The sequence below is a fragment of the Paroedura picta genome, chromosome 17 (assembly GCF_049243985.1).
Source record: "Paroedura picta isolate Pp20150507F chromosome 17, Ppicta_v3.0, whole genome shotgun sequence".
In the NCBI taxonomy this organism is placed as follows: Eukaryota; Metazoa; Chordata; class Lepidosauria; order Squamata; family Gekkonidae; genus Paroedura; species Paroedura picta.
In genome coordinates this window covers 19,744,975-19,771,774 of record NC_135385.1, presented here as the reverse complement: position 1 = coordinate 19,771,774, position 26,800 = coordinate 19,744,975, and the positions used below count along the sequence as shown (strand labels likewise).

The window sequence follows — 26,800 nt, the reverse complement described above, 5'->3', positions numbered from 1 at the left end:
TAAGAGTAGCTGGCTGTTTGTACCCCACTTCTTTCCTACCCGAAGGAGATTAATCGGCTCACAACCCGCCCCCCCCTTCCTCTCCCCACAACGGACACCCTGTGAGGTAGGCTGAGAGAGCTCTGAGAGAACTGAGACTGGCCCCAGGCCTCCCAGCTGGCTGCACGCGGAGGAGGGAGGGGATCAAAACCGGTTCTCCAGATCAGAGTCCACCACTCTTAACCACGATCTGGGGGGAGGAATTTTGACCGCTCCCGTCGCAAACAGTGTCTCATTGTTGTGATTTCAAGCGGAACTGTCCCCCGCCGTCCCCCTCCCTGCGATCTGGGCCGCTCGGCCGTCGTGCTGAACCCCAAAAAAAGAAAGTCCACTTGCGAGGCTGGTAAAAACAGCCACAGTACAAAATGCAGGAAACCAGCACAGCTGTGTGGCCTTTGGAGATGGTTGATCGATAGCTCCTTTCTAGCATCCTACCCTTCTCCGGATCCTCACATGCATTTTTCATGCCAACCCCTCCTGGGCAACGGCTGCCTGTCTCAGAAAGAACTTAAAACACGGCGCACACAGAAAATACCAAAGCGTGCTTTTGTTTCTCCGGGCCCTGGAGGTTGCTTTCATTAAATGGCCAATCTATACATTCCAGGCTGGGGATTCCTTTACTGTGTGAACAAAGGAACCATGTAACTCCCACCGCTGCCGTCCCCCCCCCCCCTCTCCATGTTGTGTTGCTTTTTTTTTTTTAAGAAAGCTCTTCTGGTTAGCCAGGGGCTACAAATTGGTTTATAAACAGGTAGGGCCCGATAAATTCAGCATGGACCAGTGATGGGGAGAGTGTTAAAGGAGCCACTTTAGGTGGGTGTAATTCATGGCTTTGCAGTTTGCATCCCTCCATGCCCACAACAAAGCATGGAGACCGAGGCCTTCCTAAGAACATCAGAAGAGCCCAGCTGGATCAGAACAGTGGTCCGTCCAGTCCAGCATCCTGCCTCACACAGGGGCCAACCGGTTCTTCTGGAGGCCCACAACGAGGCATGGAGGCCGAGGCCCTCATAAGGACATCAGGAGAGCCCAGCTGGATCAGACCAGTGGTCCGTCCAGTCCAGCATCCTGCCTCACACAGGGGCCAACCAGTTCTGGAGGCCAGCAACAAGGCATGGAGGCTGAGGCCTTCTTAAGAACATCAGAAGAGCCCAGCTGGATCAGAACAGTGGTCCATCCAGTCCAGCATCCTGCCTCACACAGGGGCCAACCGGTTCTTCTGGAGGCCCACAACGAGGCATGGAGACCGAGGCCTTCCTAAGAACATCAGAAGAGCCCAGCTGGATCAGAACAGTGGTCCGTCCAGTCCAGCATCCTGTCTCACACAGGGGCCAACCGGTTCTTCTGGAGGCCCACAACGAGGCATGGAGGCCGAGGCCTTCCTAAGAACATCAGAAGAGCCCAGCTGGATCAGAACAGTGGTCCGTCCAGTCCAGCATCCTGCCTCACACAGGGGCCAACCGGTTCTTCTGGAGGCCCACAATGAGGCATGGAGACCGAGGCCTTCCTAAGAACATCAGAAGAGCCCAGCTGGATCAGAACAGTGGTCCGTCCAGTCCAGCATCCTGCCTCACACAGGGGCCAACCGGTTCTTCTGGAGGCCAGCAACAAGGCATGGAGGCTGAGGCCTTCACAAGAACCTCAAAAGAGCCCCACTTCCACAATACAGCAATTATGTTCATCTGGCCTGTTCCCCTTAACCGGAATTTGACAGAAGTAATGCCAAAGAGTGTTATGCACAAGCTAAACACACTGCAGCTTCTTCCTGGTTCGATAGATTTTTTTTGATATGCAAAAATATTATTTTGCATCTGACCCAACGTCGTGGCGACGGTTTTTCTATGCAAAGATGGTTATTTATCGCCACATAACCGGCAGCAGCCATAGCACAGTCGATGTCCGTGGGCCATCCATATACAGACCCCTTCCCCGACATCAAGTCCCTGCCCCTAGGAGCTCGCAGTCCAAGTCGCCGAACTCCCAAGCCTCCCCGATGCGCCACCTCCTTGGCTGTAGCAGGCTCCTGCTTCTTCCAGATCACCCGCCTTTCCCCCCTTTGGCTTCGAACGGCAGGCACAGAGCTGTGTTGCTTTTTCCTCCGCCCGTCAGAGCACGGTCATTAAAGAACCTTCGGAACAGAACATATCTCCTCTCGAAGCACAAAGGGCACCGTCCAAAAGCAGAAGAAGGGGGGCGGACAGGACACCCTGACCTTTCAGGCAGGAGGAAAGGAACGGAAGAAAACTTTTGGAGTGAGCCGGTCTGCGCATTCTGATATCATCTCCTCCAACGGCGCCTTCCCCAGGTGACCGGCGGGCCCTGCCCAACTGCCCCGGAGGGCTTAGCGTGACCACCTGGATGGGTTACGAATTAACCCGACGCTGTTGCCCGATGCTGAAGACGAACAGGAAGTGGTTTAAAAGCTGGGCTCATGAAGCGACAGGGAAGAAGAGGAAGAAGAGGAAGAGGAAGAAGAAGAAGAAGTAGTAGTAGTAGTAGTAGTAGTAGTAGTAGTAGTAGTAGTAGTAGTAGTAGTAGTTGGTTCTTATATGCTGCTTTTCTCTACCCAGATGTGTCTCAAAGTGGCTTACAGTCACCTTCCCTTTCCTCTCCCCACAATAGACACCCTGTGAGGGAGGTGAGGCTGAGAGAGCCCTGAGATTACTGAAGGAGAAGAAGAGCTGGTTCTTATATGCCACTTTTCTCTACCCAAAGGAGGCTCAAAGCGGCTTACAATTGCCTTCCCTTTCCTCTCCCCACAACAGACACCCTGTGAGGGAGGGGAGGCTGAGAGAGCCCTGATATCACTGCTCTGTCAGAACAGCTTTATCAGTGCCGTGGCGAGCCCAAGGTCACCCAGCTGGCTGCATGTGGGGGAGTGCAGAATCGAACCCGGTGTGCCAGATTAGAAGTCTGCACTCCCAACCACTACACCAAACTGGGAGAGAGCAGGCTGGCGTGGGCGGAAGGGGAGCCTTCTGGGAGGGCGGTATATATATTGGATGGATGGATGGATGAATGAATGAATTAATATTTCCGATGGTATTGCCATGCGGGCCTGAGGTGAGTAAGAACCCAGAAAAGCCTTATGGACGTTTCCAATGCTCAAGAGTTCAATTCTCATGCTGGCTCTAGGGTTGGGCCAAACCCGGGAGACTCTGGGGGTGGAGCCCGCAGATGCCCCGCCTCCAGGCGGGACCTGGGGAGAGATCAGTTCACCTGGAGAAAATGGCCACTTTGGAGAGCATTCTACCTCACCGAAGTCCCTCCCTTCGCCAAACCCCACCCTCCTCAGGCCCCTCCCTCCTATCCCCATGGATTTCCCAAGCTGGCATGGGGCACCATCATAACCGGCAGCCTTTCCGCGCTAAAAGATTCAGAATGCTTCCTGTATCTAAGTCCAAAGGTTTTTACCACACGCCTGCCATGGAAGCCGGCATCCTCGCTCCACGGACGTGTCTCACCATGGCCCATGCTCAAAAACGTACGGACGAAGCATTTCCCCCTTTCCTTTCGCCTGAGACACGTGGAGATGCCACAGATCCTCGCAAAACTGCCTCTGAGCCACACCTTCCCCCTTCCTCCCAGAAGTGGGCCAAACTTCCCCCCACAGTCCTGGTCCCAGGTGAACTGGCCTCCTTCTGTGCTGCCCGTAGCCCCCTCCCCAATTTTATTCTCCACAGAACAGTACCCCACCTTGGAAAGAGTCACACTCACACACGCAGGGCGCATGTAAAGCAACAACTTCTGATCCTTTCCCCTTGCTCTGTTTGCAGCCTCCCGCTCTCCGCTGGGTTTCTCGCTGTCTGATTCCTGGCCTCTGCCCCATTTCTTTTCTCCTTTGGGCGTCTCTCCCGCCAAGCTGTCGGAAGGCCGCTTCCCGGGCCGCGCAGAAGTCTCTCGTCGTGGGCCAAGCTGTCGCCGCTCGGACGGCCACCTGTGCAGGCTCGAGCTCTGCCATCTGGGAGGCTGAAGGTCAGGGGGAAAGAGCTGCCACTTCTCCGGGACTTCGGAGCTGGTACAGACTTGAAGGGGACTGCCAGCTTTGAGCGACAGCTTGCTTCATTGGGGGTGGGTGGGTGAGGGAATTGCCAAGCGAATGTATGGAGGAACGGCTTATCTGCACTTAATGATGCTCACTTCATAATGGAGCTTCCACGCGCAGGGGCAGTATAACTTTGAATCCATGCCACTGCATCCGCTGAGCAAGGCGTAGGTTTGCCAAAGTCTCTCCCGCTTCCCTCCGTCCTCCCTTGCCCACGCCCTTCCTACGAAATCGCAAAAATGCCCTGGAGGGCAAATTGGTACAAATGGGTGCCGGAAGAAGAGGGCAGATCGGTTGCTTGCTGGTTGCCTTTTTCCCTTTCGATTCGTTCGCACAGGCGATCGTGCCAACAACCGGAGCAGTGTAACAAAAGGCTTGTGCTCCCAGGCCCTTCATGAAAGCCCTCCCCCCTTGCCAGGGGAGCTCTGTGGGAGGTGGGGGGGAATATCTTGGCCCTCCTTCTCACCCACCTGCAAGAGAGTGGTGGGAGCATCATCCTGCAGTCCAGAGGAAGCACCTAGCAAGCTGGACTGAGGATCAAGCCATATGCAGAAGGCAAGGAAATGTAACGAGGGTTTTTTCGGGAGGGCAAGGAGGCTGCTGGCAAACTTTCCTGCAGAGATTTCAATACGGAGAAAAGTTTGCAGAGATCTTAGTAAACCCAGCAGGTGGGGGATCTTCCGTTTGTTTTTGTACCTGGGGTAGCACATGTTTTTCCAGGAAAACTCACGTACCTGCAAGGTAGGCGAAAACGGGGCAGGTGAAGCTGATTTTGTGGGTCTTAAATCAATGCTTCGACCGCCCAAACTCAAATCTCCAAATCTTCTGGTTGCTCTTCGTGCACAGGTAGCCCTGTCCATATACGGATTTGGGATGGACCGGAGCAAAAATTTCCATTTGTTTTATGTGTGCGGTGTGTCCTCCAGGGGGACATTCCTGTTTCCCATTCAGGCCCTGTCCGTGTCTGCTTCGCTTCAGCCGACTCAATACTTGATGCATCTTCAGAGCCAGCTTGGGGTTCTTTGAGCCATTTGGCTTCCTTGCTGTTCATTCTGTCGTCTTCCCAGGGGGGGAGCAGAGGGTCGCGTCAGATGCTCGAGGCCTCAGCAGGCATCCCTGTAAAACATGCCAGCCTATCGTGTATGTTGCGAGTCTGAGCCAGTTTTGCCCTGGAAAGGAGAGGGTCTCTGACAGGCTCACAGCTCAGTCTGTTACCTCTACTCATCTGTGTCCAACCTAAGTTCCATGGTTTTGAGCATCTTGTTTCCCACCGTCCCAAAGAGATGCCCCTGACTCCATTGGGGTTGGCCCCAGGAACTAATAGTGGCCAGAAGTAATCGGTTCCATTTAGCCATGGTAGATAATAGCCAGACCCTTCTGGGGAGGCCTGTAGTAAGAAGTTAACGCATGAAGCTGCTCCAGGTTGAATCAAACCAGCAATTCATCAAGGTTCATGTTTTCTACCCAGGCTGGCAGCAGCTCTTCAGGGTCTCAGGTAGATCCTTTAACTGGAGATGTCGGGGATTGAACCTGGGGCCTTCTGCGTGCAAAGCAGGAGCTCCACCACTGAGCCGTGACCCTGCCCAATTGCAGTAGCATCCTTCTAACTCTGTTGGCTTCAATGAGTTTAAGAAGGGAGTAACATCACTTGCTTGCTTTATTGACTGAGATATTTATAGCCTTTAGAAGGCCAGATCCTGAAGATGAAACTCAAAGACTTTGGCCACCTCATGAGAAGGAAGGACTCCCTGGAGAAGAGCCTAATGCTGGGAGCGATCGAGGGCAAAAGAAGAAGGGTACGACAGAGAATGAGGTGGTTGGATGGAGTCCCTGAAGCAGTAGGTGCAAACTTAAATGGACTCCGGGGAATGGTGGAGGACAGGAAGGCCTGGAGGATCATTGTCCATGGGGTCGCGGTGGGTTGGACACGACTTCGCACCTAACAACAACAATAAATGTATAGCCTGATTTTCCTGGTGGCTCAAAGTGGCTTATAAAACTTGCCCCAAAACTTGTAGGATTTTTTAAAACCTCAAACCAAGCCCCTTTTACATGTAAAAGGCATCGACATCCTACAGTAGGCTTTCTAGGGTCTCGAAGAGACCGCTGTCCTAACCAGAAGCTGAGGAGGACTTGGCTTGAAGTTCTCCAGAACTACTGCGACAGAGGTGGCCAAACTGTAGCTCTCTAGAGGTTCGTGGACTACAATTCCCAGGAGCCTCTGCCAGCACGAGGAAAGGGATGGGAGGACATAGTAAAGTTTGGGATCCAGAATCTCCAGTCAAAGGGCATCTCAGAGCTGATTGGGCCTATGACCTGTATAAAGCAAAAGTACAGCCTTTTGGTCTTCTTGTGCTCTCCGTAACCCGCCCTCTCAGTCACTCCTGTCCGTTCTGCTTAATAAGCCGAGCTTTAAGGCCGATAACTCTTAACTGCCTCCCACAATAAACATTTTAAAAGCTTGACTCGTTTCCACCCCAGGCTACAAAAACAGCAGGAGTGGAGCATTTACTAATAGCTCGGGAAGGCCCTTCGGCCAAGGAGGCCCCCAACTCATTGGCACAAATGGTTGATATCGATTGCCGCTTAAAGGCAGCAGCGTTTCACTGGGAGGGGCGGAAAGGCCCTCCCTCTGATCCCCATCCCCGGTTTCTGTTCTAGAAATCGGAGAGGCCAGCGACCCCCAGAACGCTTCTGGACTTTCAGTGGGAACTGGTAGGATGAACATATCAGGTTTTCCAAACGTGGAGTAGAAATGATTTCAAGCTCTGGGTTGGGAAACACCTGTAAGATTTGGGGTGGAGCTTGGGGAGGGTGGGGTTTGGGAAGGGGAGGGGCTTCCCCTAATCAAAATGGATTAACTTGGAAAATCCCCTCCACTAGCCACTTAGTACCCCCCAAAATCCCCCCCCTTCCCAACCCATACAAGTTAATATGTTAGGGGGTGGGGGGGTTGGAGGCACCTGGGTTCCCCTCCCTCCTGTCAGGGCCTAACCCAGCTGGGAATCCTTTCCACACGGACACTCGTGCTGAATTTTAATCCTGTTTTCATTGGGCTTTGTGTTCCAGTAAGTTGCTTTAGGGGCCGCGTTTTGCCCAAAGCAGGATACAATATCCCCAAGTAAAATGATGAATTGTTGCTGCGGGTGGGGGGCAAGGAGTTCATCACGTAGAGTTACTGCTGCAGGCATCGAAATATTTTTGGATGCTCCTCGTTTGGTTTGGGGTGGGAGTCGCACAACCAAGAGCTGTGAAATCGCAGAGTGATACCCGTTCGAACAGTTCTCTCTCTTCCACTGTTTGCTTCCCCTGCCCTGATTCCCTTTCCCCTCCGTTTTGCTTTTGCCTCCCTTCCTTATCTGCTTCCCCTTCTCTCCCTGGCCCGGCCCGGCCTTCTCCCTGGCTCCCTCCTGGAGACCGTTCTTGGCAAAGGGATTCTCTAATTCCCATGCACAGGTGCAAAATCTCCTGGCGTGGTGCTGGCCCCTGGGCATGTCCCCATAATGCCGTATCTCCGCAGCCCGGCGGAAATAACGCGTTGTGGCAGGTAGAGGAACTCAGCAGACCACGAATATCTGCTAGTGCGGGAATGGCTGGCAAAGCAGGCCTCCAGACACCTGTCCCTCCGCTCCGGGCCCCCTAAGCTTCTCCCCAAAGCTAGCGGCAGGGAAGGAAGGACCCCTTCCGTCTGCAATGCGGCCCAGATGGCCTGCTTTCTCCCTCCTGTCCACATTTGCCGTTCCTCCGTTGTACAGTGGGTTGAGTAGATTCCCCTGTGAGGAACTATTCTGACCGGGCTTATAAACCCTGGTTTAGTGGGTATGTCTGAATCCAGAGGGTCCAGCAAAGCAGGGTTTGCTCAGTGGCACCCAAAACAGGGTTTCCGACTAGGATTTTGGTTGCTGGTGGGTCAACTGTAGCAGTTAATTCACAAAGCAGCCCCTGATGTGCAGGCCAGGGGCCACTGAGATTGCAGCACAGGGAGAGAGGCGGGTGAGACGGAGAAAGCAGCCTCCCTTTTTAGGGAGGTGAGATGGAAAAAGCAGCCAGGCAGGATACCGTTCAAAAACCGGGATCGTTCACTCGTTCTAAAGTTGGTCGCATAGAGTATGGCTTATTGCAGTACCCGATTGCAGCCCAATTCGGAATCAGGCCATTCCTTTATTGACTTGGAGCATTCCCATCCATCCTTGTACCGAGGGACGCACGGCTTTGCATGTTTTTTTCCCAAAGTGCCAACTTACCAGGTTAGAGATTAGGGGAACCACCCTTCCACAGTCACCTAGCAAGCTTTGCCATCAAGGCAGAATTTGAACCCAGGCCTCCTGTCCCTAATCTTTTTCTTCTCTTTTTTTTTTGCCGTGGAGTCTCACTTGACTTATGGCGATCTGTCACAGGGTCCTCAAGGCAAGAGATTCTGGGGTTACCTGCCTCTGTGGAGGTCTCCCATCCAAGTTTTAACCAGGGCTGACCCGGCTTAGCATCCGGGGTCTGACAAAACCAGGTGCTCTTGAGCTATCCGGATCTGGGCATTCCAACCGTCACAGCACACTTAGTGCTAATTTACGCATTACAACGTCCTTGTGTTTGTTGGGGGACAACATGAAAACTTTGTATGGGACTGCGGTGGGAATTTCATCCTTCCTAGCTGCGCCTGCTGGGTACCCAGGAAAAAGCCACTTTAGCCTCTCCTCTCTGCCAAGTTTGAGTTCTTAACCTGCCCAGTGGTGCTGTTATTGGCCCCGCTGCTGAAAACAAACTGCTTAGGTAGCTACGTGACCTATACAGGATCTTTGCATCGTCCCCCATCAAACACAAGCCTTTAGCCCCGCCACAATCAGCAGACACCGAAACGGGAAAAAAAAAACAGTTCTCATTCAAAGGCCTGAAGTGCGGAAGGAGGAGGAAGCCCCTGGACATTCTGAAATTTGTGATAGTAATCATACTTTCTATTTAAGCGGAGAGTTTCTTGGCTTCGTTCCCCACCCAAGCTAGAACGGCCGAGGTATACGAACGCACGCTGATATTTCAGCCAGATAACCATCTTGTTCTTAGAGGAAAAGTTTGCCCCAGGGAAGGGCAGGAAAGGTACTTCTCGAAACGATCTGGGGAACTGTGTGGTTTCCCCTCTGGAAATCAGTGAGGAGTTCATGTGCCCAGTTGCACAAGAGAGAGAGAGAGAGAGAGAGAGAGAGAGAGAGAGAGAGAGAGCAGGGTAAAGGAAGAGTTTGCCTCCTGCCATAACGCTCGGACAGGATGTGAAGATATGAAGCCCTCTTATGTCCAGATAGACCAACTCTCCATTTGGACAGCTGCAGTTCTCCGAGGCTTTTCCTAGCAGAAGATGGGAATTGATATAAAAAAGAAATTCAGGGTTCCGGGCTTCGGTCACGTGTTAGGAAGCGCGCCCTCTCTGGACAGCGGAGCACAAAGGCCGCAATCCTGTGTATATGTGCTTGGAAGCAAGTATCTTTGAGAAAAGCAGGACTCCTGAGTAGACGTGTGCACGGGGCCAGCCTGGAAGAGCCTGAATAGTAGGATCCTGTTTTTCTTTTCATGGGGTCGGCCGTGGTTAGTACTCAGATGGGAGGCCGTCAAGGAAATTCCGGGGTTGCTACAAAGAGGGAGGCAATGGCAAGCCATTTCCCCTTTAGCAGAAGTTCAAGTCTTAATGGCATGAAGGCCTATCTAGTAGGTGAAGGTGTTGGGAAATTCAAGGGAAGGTTAGGTCTTTGCAGTATGAATGCCCACCTAGAAGATGAAGATGACAGGTATTTTGAGGGAGGTCCAGGTCACGTGCACACAGGACGCTGCCTTATTCAGAATCAGATCATTGGTCCACCAAACTCAGTACTGTCTTCTAAGACTCTCCAAGGTTTTGTGCCAAGGTCTTTCATTTCCCCTCCTACCTGAACTTTTTAACTGAAGATGCCGGGGATCGAACCAGGGCCCTTCTGCGTGACAAGCAGATGTCCTACCACTGAGCCATATTGTTGTGTTCTTCGTAGCTGGGGAAATGTGAGGGGGAAGGCTGCAAATTTTCAAGACGCATGCCCGCCTAAGCAACCAGGTTACTATCTCACATCTCAAGCTGTGGTCTCTCTCTTTACAGATCAGGCATGAAAAGTGACCGGGAGTGAAAGCACCGTGCCCCGTGACCACTTCCTGGAGATCCAGTCCTCTGAAACCGCCATGTCTAAGGACGAAGCGAGCTGCAAACTGGCGTCAGTCTACAAGCACAAGGAGCGCAAGCCCAAGAAACCCCACTACATCCCTAGGCCATGGGGGAAGCCCTACAACTACAAGTGCTTCCAGTGTCCGTTCACCTGCATGGAGAAATCCCACCTTTACAACCACATGAAGTACAGCCTGTGTAAGAACTCCCTGTCTCTGCTGATTGAGTCCGACTGGCCCTACAAGAAAGGGAACCTCCTGCATCCAGAGCTCCGCCTCCTCCACGCCACGGAGGCGCCCCGGGCCCGCGGGAGGCGAGACAAGGCTGAAGCTCAAGACTCAGTGGCCGCGGCTGCCAACGCGGCGAACTCCAAGCAAGTTACGGACCCAGATGGCAGCTCCCAGAAGCCCGCCTGCGCTGAAGACTCTGCTTCGGACAGGATGAGCGAGGAAACCAACCAGTTCCCGGAGGAGGAGGAAGAGGAGGAAGAGCTGTCTGGCTTGTCGCAGGAGTCAGAGGCCGCCGAGAAGGAGAAGGCGAGGGACGCCAGCTGCGGCAGGGAGTCTTCCGAGCCCGAAGTGAACACCCTTCTCTTCAGGTTCAAGAACAAGAGGGACAAGCCCTGCAAAGACCCCGCGCCCGACTTCATCATCACCGACGTCTTCTCCCTAAAGAACCACGTGGGGAAGGGGAAGGAGCCCGCCACCCCCTTGGAGCTCGAAGCCAAACCAAAGCATTGCCGAGTGCCAAAAAAATGCCCGCCGAGCAGCGGGATCCTCATGGAGCAATGGAAGCTGGTAGCCAACGGGCAGAGGAGAAGCGCCGGCGAGGTCCCGGCATCGTGCCCCGATGGAAACTTCATCCCTTGTTACCCTCCTCCGGCGTATGGCGAATACCCCGAGCCCCAAAGTCTCAACCTGTCCTTGTTGGGGATCAACTACCCGCTCAACCCCAACCTCTTCTCTTACCTTGGGCCTTCTGTCGCCAATAGCGCCGCTCCACACTCGCACCTGGCCCAGCTGCCCTTCCTGGCCTCCACAGCCCAGCTGATGCACCCCCATTCCGCTCACTTCCAGCCCCTGCAGGCCCCCGAGAGGTCGGCCTTCCTCCCGCGCTTCTACTACCCCTTGCTCTTTGAGCACTCCTTCGGCTCGGCCGAAAACAAAATGGCCGCCGTCAAGCCCGAGGCCCCGCAGCCACCCGGGGCGGCCGCGCCCGCTCCGCCCCCCGCCAAAACCCCCACCGAGCCTGCCAAGGCCGGCCTGCTGAAGGTGCCGGTGTTGAAAGCCAGCCTCCCTTGGGGGAAGGGCTTCCGCGAGGAGGCGTCCCCTGAGCAGAGTCACAAAGCGCCGCCGCTCCAGGATGAAGACGGGAAGTGGCCGACCCGCGAGAAGGAGGGCGGGTCATTGCTGGGCGCCAGCAATGGCCTTCGCAGGAAGCCCGCCGCCGATGCCTACCGGAGCGTCGTGGGTCTCAAAGATGGTGCCGCCCTTCTCCCCAGCAGCGTCCGGAAGGCCGAGTTACCAGTGGCTGCTTGTCTGGAGGGCGGCGGGACCCCTGTGAACAGCCTGAAGAGGAAGTTTGCAGGCAACGGATTCGATTTTGTGGCCTCTGATGTTCTCATGCCTGGGAAAGTCACGTACCAAGCCAGGTATTGTGGGCCGGGCATCTTCCACCGTCTCTTTCCACTGTCTCTGTTGCACGTCAGTGTTTTGGTCTGTTTCAATGGGAGTTCTCTTGATGTATATCAGGGGTGGCCAAGCTGGGGCTCTCCAGATGTCCATGGACTACGATTCCCATGAGCCCTTGCCAGCATGTGCCCTCCTCGGCGTTGAGAGCTCAGGGCAGTTTACAGTATTTAAAATAATACATTACAGTTCATAATTACAGGTGAGAAAATTAGTCTGGCCGCATCAGCCATGAGTCATAGCTCCTGCAGCCCCTCTCCTGTTCAAGGAGTGGGGTAATTTTAGGGAGGGTCTGTTTGGTGGTGTCAGCCGTTCACTGGCTCCGGTCAAAAGCCTTGCGGAAGAGGGTCTTGCAGGCCCTGCTTTCATGTACATTTCACGTAGATTCAGGTGGGTCGCCCTGTTGGTCTGGAGCCGAAGAACAAAGTTCAAGTCCAGAAGTACATTCAGGACCAACAAACCTTTGTTCATGGCATGAGCTTTCATGTCTATGCCCACATCTTCATGCACACAAAAAGCTTATACCTTGAGTAAAAGTTTGTGGGTCTTAAAGCTGCCCCTGGACTCGAACTTTGTCCCAAGCTGGCCTCTCTAACCGCTGTTGTAAGACTGAAAAAGGCTCAGGTGTCCCATTTGCGGCCCTCACACCAGTTTGGGGAAGGTGATGTTGAAGGACCAGGGGTCCTTTGGGGAATGGTCGGGTGCTCCTGTTGACTGGGAGTGAAAGGCAGCTACTTATAAGCTTTTAAAACAACCATAGGAGATCTATCCAGTCCCAGATCAAATTTGGCTCCTTAGAAGCCAGAGGGGCTGGCCATCTCTTCCCGGCGTCAAAGGGAAGTTGAACATTTTCATTCAGCCTCACTCACAGTTCTGTTGCTGCGGCTCCGCATGCTTCCTCACTAGCGCTTTTTCACGAGCTTGGTGGATTATTTTTGCCCTGTTTTATCGTAACCATTTGCTTCCTCTCCGTCTCCCTTTCTGCTCTTCCGCCAGCAGCAGTTTGAGGTCCACCCCCACACAGCTCTCCAAGACCCTGGACCACTGGCACCTGGCGATCCACACTTGTCCACCGGAAGACCCACAGAAGAACAGCGGCACGGACATCTTATCCCCTCTGATCTCCACTTCGGACCATTTCCTCTTCAAGCCTGGCAAAGAGCAAGGCGTGAGAGACCCAGAGGTGACCACGCTGCTCATTGGGGACCTGTCGAAGACCTTGGAGGAGTACCAGGAAGCGGAGAAGCAGCTTTCAGACCTGGCCAAAGAAGACACCCCAGCACAGAAACAGCTCCGGGAGCAGCTGGTCAAAATCCGTCAGGAGCTCTTCCACATCCACCGGGCGCTGGACAAGGCTTCCAAGCCCAGCGACGGTCCCCTAGACCTGTCTGTGAAAAGGCCCTCCAAAGGTCCGGAGAGAGGCCACCAGGACAAGAAAGAGGCCAAGGCTAACCTCGATGGCGAGAAGCTCCCGGAGAAAGACCCCAGCTCCGCCAGCAGAAGTTTGGTGGTGGGAGACGAGGACCAGTCCTCCAACTGCCTCCTGGAGCCCCAGAACAAGACGATAGACCTCCTGATCAAGATGAGCCACACGGAGCATCTCCGGGCCTCCTCTTCCGAGGCCCACCTGGGCGCGGTGATCAAAGCGGAGGTGCTCCCCCTCAGCGTCCCGCTAGAACTCCGGCACGTGATGGAGCCCTACTACAGCCGCACCACCAAATGCGAGGCGGATTCCAGCGTCCTGCTGTGCACGGACGGGAGGTCCAACGCCGGCCAAGTCCCCCCGCTCCCCCTGCCGGAAGACGGCCCGCTCGGGTGCAGGGCCATCCCGCGCTCCCTGTCGTGCGGCCTGCCCGGCGAGACCAACGGGGTGTGCCTCCACAGCCCCTTGAACACAGAACCGTGATCCTGGCGTCGAGAACCTGTCCCCCGAGCACTTTGGACTTCTCTGGAAAATCCCTTCTCACGTTTTCCCTCCCGAGATTTTTCTCAGATCTAGAGACAGTCTAGCTCCAGATGCATTGAAGCTGCGCTCTTTGAAGATTCCACATTTTAGATAGCATCTCTTATTGCGTCTCTCTAGATACGGCACAGGAGAGCTAAGCTAAGAGAGAGAGAGACACAGAGAGAGAGAGCACATCTCTGCTCCATCCTTCTCTCCTTACTCAGCTCAGCAAGGAATATTTTCTGACACAATATTCTCTTTTGGAAAATTGTTTTTTTTTTTTTAAGCTCTTAAATCCATCCCCCTGCGATCCCTGCCTCGGCAAGAACCGTCTCTCCAAGTAAAATAAAACGGAAGCCATTCAGGCTGTCGTTGGATTTGCCGTCGCTCGTGTGGGCTTTCAGAAAAGAGGAAATAGACAGCCGTGGGAGAGGGGGGCTCATCCTTCCTCCTGAGAAGCCGTTGCGCCTAGATGGATAAGAGAGAGCCATCCAAGGAAAGACACTCACTGACAAAAACTTCCCACCGGAACCTTTCAGGACTCGGTTTTCCCTTGCGAGCCAGCATATTCTCTGCTGGCTCGTTTTCAAACCTAACAGAGGGGTTCATAGAGTCATTTTCTGAACACCATGAGACTTTTGGAGAAACAGTTTGCCACCCGCCTTGTTAGAACGAAAGCAACACTGTTTGTGTGAATTTGGGTCGCTTCTCTTCCCTGACGTTGCTGCGCAAAGCTGACATCAGTACCACAGATGTAAACGGAATAATCGTCTCCTGTCCGGAAGGAATATAGGGGACCGTAGTTCAGGGCAGGAAGTCGCCAGGCCCATGGGTCCACATGTTAACTGAGTTTCTCCAATGAGGTCAATTCCATGTAGCTCCGAGGGTGGGTGGGATTCCAGTTTGGGGAAATGGCACGGGCAGGGAGGCATGAACATCCTCTCCCCCTCTGCTGTGGTCACAATCTGAACTGGGCCAGCTGTCTCCTTAAAACCTAAGTTTTGAAACTTGCCGGGAGTCCCAAATCCAGTTTGGAAAGCCACCGTTTGGGCACCTCTGGCATAAAGGCAGAATCGGCATTGCTGTCGGACAGCACGTTGATACTATAATACTACAACTACTATCATTAATAATTTTATTCTTATTTCCCCTCCCTTTCTGTTAGCTCAGGGCAGGGTACAACACGCTAAAGCGATCCAGTCTCAAAAACAGTATAAATATTATTATTATTATTATTAGAAGCACCTATAATTTACATTGGAGGATCATTGTCCATGGGGTCACGATGGGTCGGACACGACTTCGCACCTAACAACAACAATAATTTACATGCAGCTTGAGTTCAGAAACCTTGGGGGATTGCAGCTCTTTCTTTGGGTGGGGGAGTCGATCTTCCTTCTGTTTTCTGCCAGGAGGCCATATCTTCTTGATGTTTCAACCATACGCCTGGTAGAAAGCTCTTTCTTAAAGGCCCCACAGAAATGATTTAGGTCCCACAGAGCCCAGATCTTCTTCAGCATAGTGCTCCACCAGGCTGGGGCCAAGGCCGAAAAGACCCTGCTCGAGACAAGTCTCACCTCTTCCGAGCCAGGGACCCTAATCAGCTGTTGGTCAGACGACCTCAGTGCTCTCTGGGCTGTCATGCAGATGATGCAGGGATCGGCTGGGCCTGTTTGAAAAGGGTAACGGACAACCTAACCGAAGGCGATTTTTACCTGGTTGTCCGAAGACGGCCTGCCCATGTCGCTCTCCACTGGCCGACTTCCTATTGCACAGGTGGTAGTCAATGTCTGGTGAATCACGTGAATAATGAGCCAGCCCCTCCCCCAACACACACATAATCCCTGCCTGATTCACTGCCCCACAACCTCTGAAACACACCCGGCACACAGACACACACCTTGCACAGTCGGCGGGGCGGGGCGGGGCGGGGCGGGGTGACTCTCTGCCGCACTTGCTGTGTCAACCGTTGACAATCACAGGTGAGCAAACTCTGCGTGTTAGATTAATTTATTTATGATGGGGAATGGTGCTTCTCGGGGAGGGGGAAAAGAGGGCAGCGGGCGGGGGGGAGAGTAATTCTTGTGCTATTTATTGTCCATGGTTCCAAGAATGTAAAAAATAAAAAATGTTGAAAAGGATGGAAAGCGAGTGACCTTCTCGTCTTTTCCCCCCATCCCACCCTTCACCCACGTCAAGCTGAAATCAGGCCTTTGAGTCTGGACCGTTTTTGTGGTTTTCGTGTCTTTCGTGTCCATGGCTGGAGATCTCCAGGGATTACAACTGATCTCGAAACAATAGAGATCAGTTCACCTGGGGAAAACAGATGTTTAGGAAGGTGGAGTCTAGGGCATCCTACCCCACCCTTATCCCTGCCCCCCTCTGGCTCCACCCCAAAACCTCCAAGTATTTTCCAACCCAGCTCACCCCCTGCTTTCCCTACCCTGTGGTTTCCCACCCTTATGTTTAAGAATTTGTAACTGTCAATTCATACACTTAAATAGGTTTCCAGGGTCTCCTGTTTTCAGTCCTTCCCTCAGAAGGACGTTATTCACCACGCCACAGAGTCAAATTTGAAAAGACAACCGGGGACAGCCAACCCCAAGCGGTAGCTTCGGGTAGGACCCAAGCTTAGGGTGAGGGCTGTATGCTTGACCGGCTCCCGGCCTCCCGGCCTCAGCTGTGAGTTTGTTGCCACAATATGATCTGCTTATGTTGTTTCACGATTCATGGGATTGTGTGTGTCCGCACTGCAGGTTTGGACCAGGGCCAGAGAAACGATTCTAGAGCCCGGAGCACAAAGCAGATCCTTCGGCCGATTGGAAGCTATCTTGATAGAAGAGGTACATGATCCGGAGAAAGTCATTAGGTGAGCGTTGGCTGGATCTGGAATTGTTCCAGGCCGTCAGGAACACCAGTACAAGGAAGGGTTTTTGAGGGGGAAAAGGGGGGAATGGGCACTGCTGGCTAACCACAGCCAGCTGGATTCTGTTTGAGTCAGTGTGCAGACGCCCTTCCCGGGCTCAGGGCTCATTCTAACTCGCCTAGATGTTTCTTCAGGGGTTACTTTTCTAAGGGAGCATTCGGACACTTTGAACAGGGGATCTATCTACCTCCTAATAGGGCCTTCAGTTCAGCCAGAATTACTTTGAGCTCCAGGCAACGTGGCCCAGTTTGCCTGGAGGAAAAGTCAGCTTCACAGGTGAAAATGTGAGACACATAATTGTCTGTATCAAAGGTGGCCAAACTGTGGCTCTCCAGATGTCAGTGGACTACAGTTCCCATGAGCCCCTGCTTGATTCTGTGAGCTTAGGCAGACTGTGAGTGGACGGGCAGGAGGGATTGTGCCAGTGCTTGCCTCCTGTGGCCCTTTCTTGCATGCCCAGGGAAATACCAATCACCAATTTGGGCTCAGGTAGTGGATTTCCTCCAGGCTGGCCAGGGATCCTGAGTTGTTGTTGGGGTTTTTTTTGGGGGGGGGGGGAGGGATCATCTGGGCATGGAATTCTGGTCACAAGTAATTGTGAATTTCCTGCATTGAACAGGGGGTTGGACTAGATGACCGTAGAGGTCCCTTCCAACTCAAGGATCCTGTGATTTCTGGTTTTGCAGCCCTTGTAGTGGCGATGCCTCTGTGCCAACCTAAGAGAACTCAGCCAAGGTCACTCGGGAGTCCGAGAGGAAACCTGGAACGGTACATCTCCTCCGGGCTTGGCCTCCTACCTCGTCCCTTTTGCTTATCCGATCGGGGGCAGAGTTGAGGACAAGCGAGGACATAGCTGCCAGGCAGGCAAAACTCAGGAGGAACGAGAGTTTCCTGGTGTGAGCAGGGAGGGAGGCCCAGCCGCACCACCCAAGGTTCGAAAGGTAAAAGCTTTCCCCTCGGTGCTTCGAGAATCCGACAGCGGGGCTTATCCGGGCTGGGATCTGACCCTGAGGGGGCACCGCTTGCTCCAGTGCCAGCCCCATTACACGCTCCTTTGGCCAACCTCGAGGCTTCTGATAGCCGGCCGTTCCTCCTCCGTCACGGGCAGCCTGGCCGATAAGGATCGAGGTCGGTTTCAAGGGAACGAAGGAGGAAGCCCTTCCCTTTTGGAGCTCCCTCAGCAGGGTGTGTGTGTGTTTGTGTTTGTGTTTGTGTTTGTGTGTGTGTGTCGCAGCCCCTCAGGGCACGGAATCGGGGCCAAGCCAGTCCTCTGAGGGGCTTGCAGGAGGGCCCTGGGAACTCAACCGTGATCCCCCGTAGAAAGCATGGGCTCTCGAAACTGAGGGCAGGGGCCGAAATGGGAGGGAAGGACACATGAGTCATTCTTACAAAAAAACCCCAATCGTTGGGCTCCTGGCAATTTGGGGAGCGGAGCAGGGGCTGGGGGGGGGACCTCCTCAGGGTAGAATGCATAGGATCCGCCTTCCCAAACAACCCTTCTTTCTAGGAGAACGTCTCTGTAGCCCGGAGACCTGTCAGAATTCGGGCAGACCTCCGGCTCCCACCCGGAGGTGGGCAGCCCTCCCCTACGGCCGGCCAGCATTATTTCTCCCGGCTGTGGTGAGGAGACAAAGGCAGAGAGAGAATCCGGCCCCAGAGAGTTGGCGGGCAAGGTAAGATTTGAAACGGTCATCTCTTTTAGCCGCTGTGTGATGCCGCCTCGGAAGCGGCGTAGCAGGGGGCCTGGAATTCTAATGTGGTTCCTCCTTGGCCAGGGAACTGATCGGTGGGCCCTTGGCCTGTCGCCCTCTGCCTGACCTACCTCGCAGGGTTGTTGTGAGTATAAAATTGCGTCAGGGAGCATCAGATGTCATCCTAGGAGGGAGAGCACTGTCGAAAGAGACCAGGCAGTTCAAGAAGGTTGAGAAATGCTGTTGGGAGGGAAGAAAAAGGAGGAGGAGGAGGAGAAGAGCTTGTTTTTATAGCATGCTTTTCATGCTATAAATGGCTTACAAGGACCTTTCCCTTCCTCTCCCCCCCACAGACACCCTGTAAAGCAGGTGGGGCTGAGAGGCCCCTAAGAGAACTGCCCTGCAAGTACAGCTCTGAGAGAACTGGGACGGGCCCAAGGTCACCCAGCTGGCTGCATGTGGAGGAGGAGTGGGGAATCGAACCTGGTTCTCCAGATTACAGGCCGCCGCTCTCAACCACCGTGCCGGCTCTCCACACTGACAAAAGTGATCCAAAGTTTAGCCCCACCCAGGATGGACCAGGCTAGTCCTCTCTTGTTAAATCTTGGGAGCTGAGCGAGGTTAGTACTTGCATGAAAGTCCAAGGAATACCAGGGCCACAACACAGAGCAGGGCAAATCACCTCTGTGGGCCTTTTGCACTGAAAACCCTACAGCAGGGGTGGCCAAACTGCGGTTCCCCAGATGCCCATGGACTACAAATCCCATGAGCCCCTGCCATGCCCCTGTTAACTGGATCAACATGCATAGGCAGTGAAGAAGAAATGCCAACTAACGTATGAAGTGAAAGATACTGTTTCTGGGACCGGCTCTCGGTTTCCAGAACACAAAAGAGAGCGACGGAAGACTGGGGCAGCCATTAGGGGTTTCGAGGGGCTGGGGACCCCTGCGATCCACCTTCAGAGCCTTCACGACCCCCCGTGGGGTCCCAACCGGTTGGGAAGGACCGGTTTGAAAGATTCCTTAAAACAACAACGCTGGGAAAGTCACACGACGAGCGAAATCGTCCTGCACCGGATCAGCCAGTGGATGGCTGAATGAAATCTGCCCAGATGTGCAGAGTCTCGTTTTTAAAGCAATGTGCCTGCCCCATTCCGACTTGGAGCGTTCCCCAGCCCACCAAATCCCCAGGAATTTCCCAACCCAGAGTTGGCATCCCTGTCCTGTAGGGCTGAGAACGTCGCCAACCCCAAACCGGAGCACCCCAGCTGCTGAAAATCTCTTTGCCCCCCCAAGCAAAAAGCGATTATTTCCAAGTATGGGAGAACGCGTACTCAGATCCCGTCCTAAATTAATCATTTTCTTTGCTCCGCTAATTATCCTCAGCTGGCCCTTTCAAAACACGGCGAGCCGCTTTCCTCTTTATCTGCAAATTACATTTCTGAATGCATGGCTTGGCTCGTGACGTCCGCCCTCTCCTTCGGCCTGCGCTTGCTGCCGTCTGCCACGCTTCTGCTTTTAAAAACGCCACGCTGTTGTGAAGTTTTGCGTTCCCCTTGGCAACCCCTACCTGGCCCTCCTACGCTAATATTTGGAGAACCACTTTGGGAGCGTTTTTTTCTACGCTGGATAATTTGGACAGAGAGATCCTCCTAGCGGCCGACCTGCAAAACTTCAAGGAAACATTTCTCGGCTTCCAATTGACACCAGAAACTTGGAAGACGGCAAGCGAAAACAAAGTTCAAATCAACATGGGATATTCTGCCTGCTGTTTTTTCGTGCCTCCTTAGGATAGGGGCTGTGGTGGAGTGTTGGGACACCCTTGCAAAGATGGATAACAAGAGGGGAACCTGCATGGACTTCCAGAGGCCGTTTCATTTCCCCTTGTGTCCTCTTCCCCACACTTTCCCCTCTTCCTCTCCATCTTCTCATAGAATCATGCTCTTCTAGAACCTCAGCAGTGCAATTTCTCCTCCCCTGCCAAAGACTCCCAATGACTCCCCTGGTGTGGCATAGAGGATAGAGGGTAAGAGATGCCATTCATGGGTCTGTCATAGACTCACAGAGTTGGAAGGGACCTCCAGGGTCATCTAGTCCAACCCCCTGCAGAATGCAGGAAATTCATAACTACATGCCTACCCACAGTGACCCCGATTCCATGCCCAGATCATCCCCCCCCCCAAATGGCGGAGTTCAGCCCTAAACTGGCACTGATGTCCACTGGTTGGCCCTGTGGATGCTGTAATATCAGCCTGAGGCACTTCCATAAGTTCCAAAAAAGTAATTCATATGGAGGCTGTTGCCCCCTGAGGGCCTTGCCTTGGATCCCCTTCCCTTAGGATGTGTGGGAAGCCATTTTGAGGTTGAGGCCACCTGCTTCTTCCTTTGGTATGTCGGGGCCCAACCATAGTTGAGATGTCCCTAGAGGCTTGGAGGGGAGCTCTGAAACCGCCCTTGACAGGCCTTCCATCCCAGAAAGGTGAACGGGCGCCCAAGGGCCCCTCCGTGCGTTTGTTTACCTCAGCCATTAAAGTAACCACAACGGCGAATGGAAAGGTCAGGGTCCATCGCCTTGGGAGATGCTTTTTAAAAAAACAAAACAAAATAACCTCCCACCGTCTTCCCACTGTCCAGCTGAGGCAGGACCTATTTACTTGTCAAGTCGAATTATGAAATTTATTTCATCGCTGGAGGAGCAGACCCCAAATGAACCATGTTGGGTCCACACCCAATGCGCCTACTTGAATGGAGGGATAAAAGGGAATGGCTGAGAACGTTCGTAGAGCGCCGGCATGCCAAATTGGGTCCGGCTACCTTTGAAATCACCCCAGCCCGACTGCCAGGGCGGGCTTTTCTGTATCCGGTATTCCGTTTATTGATCGGCCATGTGCCATTCCGATTAAATGTAAATCTCACACGATCAAGACTTGAAGACCAAACAGCTGAAATTATAAGGATGAAAGAGGTGTAAACGTTATCAAATACTTTCCTCCAGGATAAGGTAAATACAGTGTAGCGAATCATAATAATTAAATCTCCAACCTAATCGTGCTGTTTAGATCTTCTCATTCTGGCGGCGAAGGCAAACAACGCAACTCGGTGGGTGACACAGGTATCCTTGTCCGATAAGAGAAAAATCAGACTTTCCATTTTAGAAAGACCTGGGTAGCAGGAAGTATTCTTTTAATAAACTTGCCTCTGGGTTCATCATAAAGGGGGCAATCCATTACACAGGAGCAGGGAATCCCTGCTTGCCAGATGAGAAGCTGCCACTCTTAACCATGACACCATGCCGGCTCGGAGACAGAACTATAATTTTAATTGTGAGGTTCGCCCGATGCAAGACTTGCTGTACGTTGTGACAAAAAGATCATCCGTCACTTGGCCGTTATTGACAAAAACGCGCATTTTAATCGATTCCCCTTCGCAATTGGTGACAGCCAATCACAGGGCTGAGCCACTGGTTGGCCTCAGATCATTCGGCTGGCTTTTAGCCCTATCAGATTACAGTCCTACACGGCAGGTATCATTGTTCAAGGTTCTCTCAGAGAAACTTCACCAGGGAGTGGATTATTTCTGGACGTCAAGGTGTTTCTGTTTGCACTTGAAGGGCCAATTCTATTCACACAAGGGTTGCCTGCAGAGCTGAGTGCAATCTTGTCACTAACAACAGAGCCCCAGGAATGTCCTTTCATTTGCTTCCTGCTTTCGGAACTGCCTAGCGGACCCTCCACCAAGGAGCTGGAATAGTCCCTGCAACTTTAATTAGAGGTAAACTGTTTTTTTCCTGCCTTCTGCAGAGGTTTGGGTATTTGGTTACAATGGAGGCAGCTAGACGAAAACACATCGCTCAGCCTCAGCACTGAAGGTTTATTTAATGCCTCCAGTTGATGTGGGACAGAGAGCAGAGGGGTTTTATTTAAGGCCATTCCTCCAGGATGGGAAATATCTGCCATAGTCCTAGAACACCCCTTCCTGGATTTCAGCCCTGGGATTTTGCATCCAAGTAATATTTCTTCCCTGGAAGTTTAAAGTTGGGCCAAAGATCTGTTAGGACCAGGTCTACCTGCCTCTCATTTCTTTAAAGTTATGACCAGAGGTCCACGTTAAGAGGAAGAAAGGAGGAGGTTGTAGGCCAGAATCTCCAGCATTAGAGGCATCAGTCCTCTCTAGGAAACCTACAATTGTAGAAAAGAGCAAGAATCCCATAGTTGACTAGCAAAATCTGCATCAGGGTGTGAACCCAAAGATGCTACAGGCCCCCTGCTCTTTTCTGCCGCGACAGACCGACTAGCACACCCCTCCTCTAAATCTACGATTAATTCACTGCATTTGACACAGAAAGGAAGATATGGATTACACCTTGGAGGACACGCAGCGCAAGGAGAAACTGCTGAGAACGGTTTACGCCCTCCAAGTGAAATCCGACGCCACGTTTCAGAAGGCCAGCCCGCTGCTGAGCAGTCACCGTGGCCTGGGGATGGTGACGGAGCATCAAGTCCACGAGCTGGCCGAGAAAGCCAAGGTCATCTGCCACGACCTGGACAATATCCGGAACCACCTCTTCTACCGTCAGAACGACCTGATCCAGCAGATCCCGAACCCCAGCGGCAGCCGTTACGGGGGCGTCAGCGGCATCCATTGCGCCCTGGACGGGTCCGTGTACATGACTTGTGAGGGCGCCCCCAGGGTCCACGTCTTCAACCGCTCGGGCCAAGTGGTTCAGTCTCTTCCCTGCGTGGAACTGAAGAAGAAGGAGACCTTTCTGCCCGAGGACGTGGCCCTCACCAGGGCGGGGATGGTGGCCGTGACCGACATGGTGAGCGGAACCGTCCGCGTTTTCAACCCTCACTCCAAGTTCTCCAAGGGCGAATGGGTAAAAATCAGCCAGTTTCGTTCGCCCCGGGGCATCGGAGTGGACACTTCTGGCAAGATACTGGTGACGGACTACACAGAAGGCAGAGTTCACAGCTTTGCCTTGGACCCCGCCTTCAAGGTGCAGAGCCACCACTCCGTCTCCGACCTGTGCGGGCCCCGTTATGTGTGCGCGGCCCCCGAAGGAGGCGTCGTGGTGAGCGAGGAGTGTGGCGACGTCAAGCTCTTCAGCAGTAGCCACAAGCTCCTTTTTTCCATCGGCAACAGATTCGGCCACGCCTTTGGCAACCCGGCAGGCGTGTGCGCCGACAGAGAGGGCAACGTTATTGTGGCCGATGAACAGCGCCGGGAAATCCGCTTGTTCCCCCGGAGCGGGTCCCCTATTTGCTTGGTGTCCAAAGGTCTTCAAAAACCGACGGGAATCGCTTGTTCCACTCAGGGCTTGTTGTACGTTGCTGACTCCGGGGACGATAAAATCAAAGTCTTTAAGTATCGGGTGAGACCCCCGTTCAGCTCTGACGTTCTTTCCGTGCCGACTGATAGTCCAAACCTAACACCCAGATGGAAGGCAGAGTAGGACGCTCTGTCATCTCACGGCAGCATCGAACTTACCCCTCCGTCTTTTCAATGGACCTTTAAGACCAACAAAGATTTATTCTGGGTAGAAGCTTTCAGGCATGTACGCAAAAACAGATATCCAGAGTAAACCTCTGTTGGTCTTGAAGGTGACCCTGGACTCAGGCTTTGTTCTGCTGCTGCAGACCCACCTGAATCCATCTTTGAAATGGTTTGCCATGTGACCTTACCTGGCCAGGTGTATGGTTCAGGTGGGGAAACGGGTTTGCTATAGGTGACTGACTGAAGCCAAAAAGACTGTGGGGGTGGAGCTGGGAGCGGGTAGGATTTGTACGCCAATAAAAGTTTTCTGAATCTGAGTGGGTGGAATTTGAGACAAGGATGGACCTTGGTGCAGTATAATGCTATGGAGTCCACCCTCCCAAGCAGCCCTTTTCTCCAGGGGAACTGATCTCTCTCACCTGGAAATGAGCTATAATTCCAGAGGATCCCCAGGTCCCACCTGGGGACTGGCATCCCTAACCGTTCCACATTTCCCACACTATTATTAAGAGACAGATATTGCTGAAAGCACCCTCTGAAGACAGCCACGTTTGCCCCTGTCCTTGCGGATCGACATATCTGCACAATAGGGCTATACAAGCCTAGGGTTATAGGCTTTTGCTAACCCAAGGAGGCCCGGATCGCTGAGCTCCAATACGAATAGCAATATTTTGCAGAGGAAAGTTGGCTTGCTTTGATGCAACGCAGGGTGGCCTAAGGCTGTTCTGTCTTACTATCAGCTTTCGACAGAAGTGTGTGGTGAAAGAGACCACAATTCTGGGAACTGCAAAGCCAGGCTTCACACAGAAAGCTTATCTGGGAGAGGTGGGCTTGGTATTAGAGGAGAAAAGTGTGCCCCACCCAGGGGTGTGGGACTATGGGTGAACAACCGCTTTCGTTGTTCATTTGTTTCGGTAGGGGAGATACTATTGTGGGCAGCCGAGAGAACTTTTGGGTGTTTCAGAGGCCTGCCCTCGTTTTGTATTTTCCCCAATATCTACCTGTGGCTAGAGCTTCGTCCTTGGACAATACACGCAGGTGAGTATGAGAGAGTTGCCAACCTCCAGGACATGTGGAGCTTGGAGTTCTTTTGGTATTAAAACTGACCTCTGGATGACAGAGGTAATTCCCCTGGAGAAAACGGCTGCTGGAGGGTGCTCTGTGGCATCAAACCCTGCCTCAAACCCAAGCTCCTTTCTCCCCCAGATCTCCAGGTATTTCCCAACCCTAGGCTGGCAACCATAAAAATACCTTATTTTCTCTCACGCTGTACATATGAGTGGTTTTAGAGTATGCTGGATTAGTACCTCAAAATGAGTGTATTTGGGATACCCGTTAACGTTTAGAGATGTTTTTGGGGGGGAAGCATTTCTGATTGTATCTAACATTTCTCGGGACAGAGCTGAAATACATGTAACAATAAGGTACCAACCTTAACCATATTTCCCTGACAGTAAGCATCCCTGTCACATTAGCTGCATGTATATCACCCGTGTTTCAAGTGCCATGAGAAAACTTGTTAGCTAAAAAAGGTGAGTTCCTTTTTTAAAGCCTTCTTTAACACTGAAAGGTGCAGGAAAAAATGCTTCCCCCAAAAAAAATTCTATTGTTTCATGTATTGTTATTGTTTCATGTATTGTTCATACGTTTTATGTAAACCACCCTGAGCCTCCGGGGAGGGCAATATATAAATATATAATACATAAATATGAATTACTGGGGAATGGTGGGTATTTCAGATTGGTATCGATTAGACATGGGGTAGATTGTGCTGATATTGAAGATAAATAAACTGATTGAAACAAATGTGTAACGTTTGCAATACACGTCTGTTTTCTTTGTAATCCTGTAGGCTTGTGGTTTGAATTTATTTAATCAGCGCTGGCAGCCTCTGTGGTCTCTGTGTGCCTAAACAGACATTTAAACAACTCTGTTTGGAGAACCTGTTTTCAACCTATTTCCATCCAAGCACTCCTACCCTGTTAGGGGAAAGAAAAACAACAACATTGCCACTGGCTTAACTTCAGCCCTAGATTCAAGAGGGTAGCCCTGTTGACACAACAAAACTGGAGTCCAGTGGGCACCTTTAAGACCAAAAGGGGGTCATTGGACTCAATGTTTGTGGCGTCTCTTCCATCCCAGACCCTTTATTATTATAAAACAAGAGTCCAGGGATGTTTTAAAGCTTGACAACTTGTATTCCAGCGGGTGATTTCTTCCGTCGGGGCTCATGCCGAGAGAGGGAGAGAGCGAGCTTGCGTTAGGTTAAAGAGCTTAGCGGAACTAAGATTGCAGGTCGGGGGTTCCGCACGGAACGCTATTGGGACGGACAACGGGGGGGGGGAATTTGCTGAGGACGGGCCGCGTCTCCTAGCAACCGCCCCTAACACCCGGAAGTGTTTATTTCCACCATGGGAGCGGGCTTTTCTCTCCTTTTTCCTTGCGTGCGGGTTGAGAGGAGGAGGAGGAAGTAAGTACTGAGGCGTGGAGGAGGAGGGAAGGGCGGGAGCCGGGTTGCTAGCTCTGGGACGGGGTTTTGTAGAGCAGGAGCGGCCCACGGCTGGCTCTCCAGGTGTCCATGGACTACAACGACCATGAGCCCCTGCCTGCTGGCAGGGGCTCATGGTCATTGTAGTCCATGGACACCTGGAGAGCCGCCCCCGAACAGCCCTATGAGGGAGAGGAGCAACCCAGGGTTGTGTTTCCCCAGGTCATTTGGCATCCCAAATTTGGACATGAAATGGTGCTTGGGGGCATGCTGCACCGTGTGTGTGTGTGAAATGGTTTTGTTGCACACTC

The 26,800-nt window shown here is 52.7% G+C and overlaps 3 protein-coding genes across 8 annotated transcripts in view; all 3 read left to right on the top strand.

Annotated features, from left to right (window-relative positions):
• PRR35 (proline rich 35) overlaps positions 1-14,406 on the top strand; it is a 60,269-nt gene extending 45,863 nt beyond the window's left edge. The window contains exons 7-9 of one of the 3 annotated variants that reach the window (XM_077317145.1): positions 3,816-4,014; positions 10,197-11,910; positions 12,944-14,406. In XM_077317145.1, coding sequence (XP_077173260.1) covers positions 10,277-11,910; positions 12,944-13,853 — 2,544 coding nt within the window. In that variant the 5' untranslated portion in view covers positions 3,816-4,014; positions 10,197-10,276 and the 3' untranslated portion in view covers positions 13,854-14,406. Of the gene's footprint in view, positions 1-3,815; positions 4,058-10,196; positions 11,911-12,943 lie in introns of all 3 variants that reach the window. The other 2 variants (XM_077317146.1, XM_077317147.1) reach the window with 2 other exon arrangements.
• A 2,203-nt stretch (positions 14,407-16,609) lies between these two features.
• PIGQ (phosphatidylinositol glycan anchor biosynthesis class Q) overlaps positions 16,610-26,800 on the top strand; it is a 29,024-nt gene continuing 18,833 nt past the window's right edge. Inside the window, exon 1 of one of the 4 annotated variants that reach the window (XM_077316543.1) lies at positions 16,610-16,761. In XM_077316543.1, coding sequence (XP_077172658.1) covers positions 16,740-16,761 — 22 coding nt within the window. In that variant the 5' untranslated portion in view covers positions 16,610-16,739. Of the gene's footprint in view, positions 16,762-17,740; positions 17,760-24,915; positions 25,040-26,332; positions 26,472-26,800 lie in introns of those variants that run through there. The other 3 variants (XM_077316545.1, XM_077316546.1, XM_077316544.1) reach the window with 3 other exon arrangements.
• Positions 22,097-23,969, top strand: NHLRC4 (NHL repeat containing 4). The gene is made up of 2 exons (XM_077316547.1): positions 22,097-22,279; positions 22,850-23,969. Exon 2 carries the CDS (start codon positions 22,860-22,862, stop codon positions 23,958-23,960), a length of 1,101 nt encoding a protein of 366 aa, XP_077172662.1. The 5' UTR covers positions 22,097-22,279; positions 22,850-22,859; the 3' UTR covers positions 23,961-23,969.